Here is a 4,124-nt window from a genome sequence, read left to right as displayed (position 1 = left end):
CCAGCTCGGAGCAGTGATCTCCATGCCGCACCTATGCACGAAATTCCACACGCCCCAAGGGGTAGGGGTCCTCTGAGGGGACATACGATCCGCCCGGAAATGCTACGTGAAGGGTGTACAGAAACACGACGCCGGATCATCCCATGTTAACACCATTTCCAAAATGAAGGATGAAAACAAGAAAGAGCAACCCGAGCCATCGGAGGAGATAGAGGAGATCACACTGCATCCTGATCACCCCGACCGAACCGTTCGCATAGGCACCGTTCTCGACCCCGACCTAAGGGCAGCTGTCATCGCAGTACTCCAACAATACGCGGATATCTTTGCGTGGTGCCCGCAGGACATGCCGGGGATCGATAGCCATGTAATCTGCCATCGGTTAGCAGTGAACCCCAACGTCAGACCGGTCAAGCAGAAGGCTCGGCATCTATCAACCGATCGCAGGGAATTCGTCCGACAGGAGGTCCAGACGTTGGAGGCGATAGGCCATGTGAGGCCGGTAGTTTATCCCGACTGGGTGGCCAATGTGGTGTTGGTCCCAAAACCCTCGACCTAGCGCATGTGCGTCGACTACACATATCTGAATAAGGCTTGCCCCCTCGACCCGTATCCCCTACCGAGTATCCACCAGATGGTAGATGAGACCGCCGGGGCCGACTTGATGAGCTTCATGGATGCTTTTAAAGGATACCATCAGATCAAAATGGCCAAGGAGGACGAAGACAAGACCGCGTTTGTAACGCCAGAGGGGCTCTTTTGCTACCAGGTTATGCCGTTCGGTTTGAGGAACGCTGGGGCAACCTACTAGCGAATGATCAACATGTTGTTCGAAGAACTCTTGGGTACCACGATGGAAGAATACATCGACGATATGCTTGTGAAAAGTTCGGATCGGGTAGACCATTGCCGCGACCTCCGAGCTTGCTTCGAGATCATGCGATGCCACAAGATGCGGTTGAATCCCAAGAAGTGTACTTTTGCTGTTCAGACCGGCAAGTTCCTAGGATTTATGATGACCAAGAAAGGGATAGAGCCAAACCCCGCCAAGATAAGGGCGATCCTCGACATGCAGCCCCCGGCCACAGTTCGGGAAGTCCAACGGTTAACAGGCCGACTGGCCGCACTAAGTCGGTTCTTGTCGAAGCTGGCCGAGCGCACATTACCGTTCTTTCAAGTCCTCAAAAAGGCGAACGCCTTCGTATGGGACGACGAGTGCCAGGCTGCCTTCGAGAGCCTTAAAGAACACCTGATGTCACCAATTGTACTATCGAAGCCGGAGACCGGAGAAACCTTAGACGTATACCTGGCAGTGGCGGACAAAGCGGTGAGCGCGGCTTTGGGTCGAACCGACCAAGCAGGCACGCAGCGCCCGGTGTACTACGTCAGTCTTGCCCTCCAGGGGCCCGAACTGTGGTATACCCCGATTGAGAAGGTCGTCTACGCCCTCTACATCGCGGCAAAGAAATTAACTCCATACTTTTAGGGCCAGATCATCAGGGTGCTAACTGATCACCCAATCGGAGCAATTCTACGCACATCCAGCTCGTCCGGCCGCATGGTTAAATGGGCCATGATGCTCACGCAGTTCGCCATTGAGTACTGTCCGAGACCAGCTATTAAAGGCCAAGCCCTTGCGGACTTTTTGGTCGAGTGCACAGCTCGCGAGCAGCCTGGAGAAACGTGCCCTATGGAGCATGGCCAGACCTGGGGACTTTCAACGGATGGCTCTAGCAGTAAAAAGGGAGCGGGCGGAGGCGTAGTGATAACTAGCCCAGAGGGCTTCAAGCTCTACTATGCGCTCCTCTTTCGTTTTACCCCGACTAATAACGAGGCGGAGTACGAAGCGCTATTGGGAGGCATTGATCGAGTAAAGGCATTAGGTGCAACAACGGTAAAGATCACCACTGACTCCGCTCTCGTGGTCGGGCAAGTCTTGGGAACATACGAAGCAAAAGGAGATCGCCTTATCCGATATCGAGACCAGGTGGTGCGGGAGCTCGCGACCTTTGAGACTCACTCTATTCAGCACATTCCCCGATCCGAGAATGCCGATGCGGACATACTATCTAAACTTGTTCATCAGGCACCAGAGCACATATCAGGAATCGCTCGGATTGAGGAAGTACCCGCGACACGGATCACCGACCTAATAAACTACTTGCAAACCGGAGAGCTCCCCGAGGATGATGCCCGTGCTCGTAAGGCAAAGCTACGAGCCCCCAGATTTGAGGTGTTGGAAGGAAAGCTGTACCGACGCTCATACGGCAGGCCCTTAATGAGGTGCCTCAACTCCTTTGAGGCGGACCTGGTTATGACCGAACTTCATTCTGGTATATGCTCGGCCCATCAAGGAGGACGATCACTTGCGAGGCGAATCATGCTTATAGGATACTATTGGCCGTCCATCCAGATTGATTGTGAGGCGCTCGCCAAGAAATGCAAGTCCTGCCAACGTTTCGCCAAGCTTCCAGGCCGACCGGCAACGTTTTACAAGCCAGTCAGCTCGGCTGTACCATTTGCTAGGTGGGGGGTAGACATCCTGGGGCCATTCTCCGAGATCACAGGTCGGAAGAAGTTTATAATAGTCGGTGTGGACTACTTTTTGAAGTGGGTGGAGGCGGAGCCGTTGGCCACCATCACCTCGCAGTAGTGTGAAAGGTTCTTATGGCGGAACGTCGTGTCACGTTTCGGAGTGCCCGTGCAGATCGTCACCGATAACAAGCGCCAATTCGAGAACAAGTCCTTCCAGAATTTCTCAGCTACCCTCGGGACGAGGTCGACAAGGACCTCTGCCGCGTACCTACAGGGGAACGGTCAAGTTGAGAATGCCAACCGGACCATCTTGAGCGGCTTAAAGAGAAAGCTCGACTCGGCGGGTCGGAGCTGGGCCGAGGAGTTGCCCTACATACTCTGGGCATACCGGACCACACCGAGGGAAGCGATCGGCGAAACCCCGTTCGCACTCGTCTATGGCTCCGAGGCAAAGCTCCCGATCGAGGTATGGATCCCAACCAGAAGGCAGAAGGAACTCGACCTAACCGAGAATGAGAGCCTGATGGCCACCGATCTAGATCTCTTAGATGAGCGGAGGCATATGGCCGCCCGAAGAATTGCGAGCTACCAGCAGAGAGTGAAGACCTATCACGATTCTCGCACCCGGCCTCGCTACTTCCAGGTAGGGGACTACGTCCTCTGGAAAAGGGAGGCGAGTAGACCTCAGGAAGGAGGCAAACTGGCCCAAGCCTGGGAGGGGCCCTACGTGATTGCTACCGTAATTCGACTAGGAACTTACCGACTGAAGACCACCACCGGCAAGGACGTGGATCGGATATGGAGTTCGGAGAACCTAGTCCTGTATTATCATTAAATGTACTTGCTGATCTAAGACTATTGCGAACTTGTTTTATGAAGGCTTTTGAGGTCGAAAAGACCTCGGCCGTTGATCTAAGACTATTCGTAAGTCCGAGCAAAACGTGACTATGTTACTCGGTCGAGAAGACCCCGGCCGCAAGGGCCAACAGTGGGAAGATTGATTCCCCCTAAGGTCGATAAGACGCCTGCCTGCCATAGGCCTATACAAATCCGATCCCGCCTGCAGTCGAGAAGACCTGCGCCTGCCATAGGCTCTGGCGGATCAGGATTCATTGAGGTCGAAAAGACCGACGCCTCCCGTGGGCTTAAGCCGAAATACGTCTCGAGTACCCCCGACCGAAGAGACTTTAGCCTCCTAAGGGTCGAAAAAGATCTCCAACTCCGACTCGTTTTCACCCAACCCAGGCTCGGCTCCGATCGAACCTCATTCAACCGAACTCGCGCCATTAAGGGGTCGGTTTAGAACAAAAACGGCCTTATAAGTATAAAGGCGGAAATTAAGAAGGCAAGACACAATGCGATAAAAGGAAAACGAAAGATAACAAAGTCTGATTAAAATAAATATTCGTCCAAAACAAGACGTTCGGCACAACCCAGGCCGAGCTCTGGTAAACACCAAAATAAGGGCAACGCCCTTCAAACCTTAGCCGGTGCAGACGCATCACCGCCTGGTACAGGTACAGGGTCAGCATAAGGCATAGGGCCGGGGGCCGGCGCCGGCTCGGGCATCACGCCCATAATGGTGGTAA

General features: G+C 53.9%; 1 protein-coding gene across 1 annotated transcript; it reads left to right on the top strand.

Annotated features, from left to right (window-relative positions):
• Positions 1–1,573: 1,573 nt before the first annotated feature.
• Positions 1,574–3,370, top strand: LOC115999386. The gene is made up of 2 exons (XM_031239241.1): positions 1,574–2,500; positions 2,708–3,370. Exons 1-2 carry the CDS (start codon positions 1,574–1,576, stop codon positions 3,368–3,370), a joined length of 1,590 nt encoding a protein of 529 aa, XP_031095101.1.
• The last annotated feature ends 754 nt before the right edge of the window (positions 3,371–4,124 follow it).

This window comes from Ipomoea triloba, chromosome 12, assembly GCF_003576645.1.
Source record: "Ipomoea triloba cultivar NCNSP0323 chromosome 12, ASM357664v1".
Taxonomy (NCBI): Eukaryota; Viridiplantae; Streptophyta; class Magnoliopsida; order Solanales; family Convolvulaceae; genus Ipomoea; species Ipomoea triloba.
The sequence above is the reverse complement of the archived record's forward strand: the minus strand, read 5'-3'. Positions and strand labels throughout refer to the sequence as shown.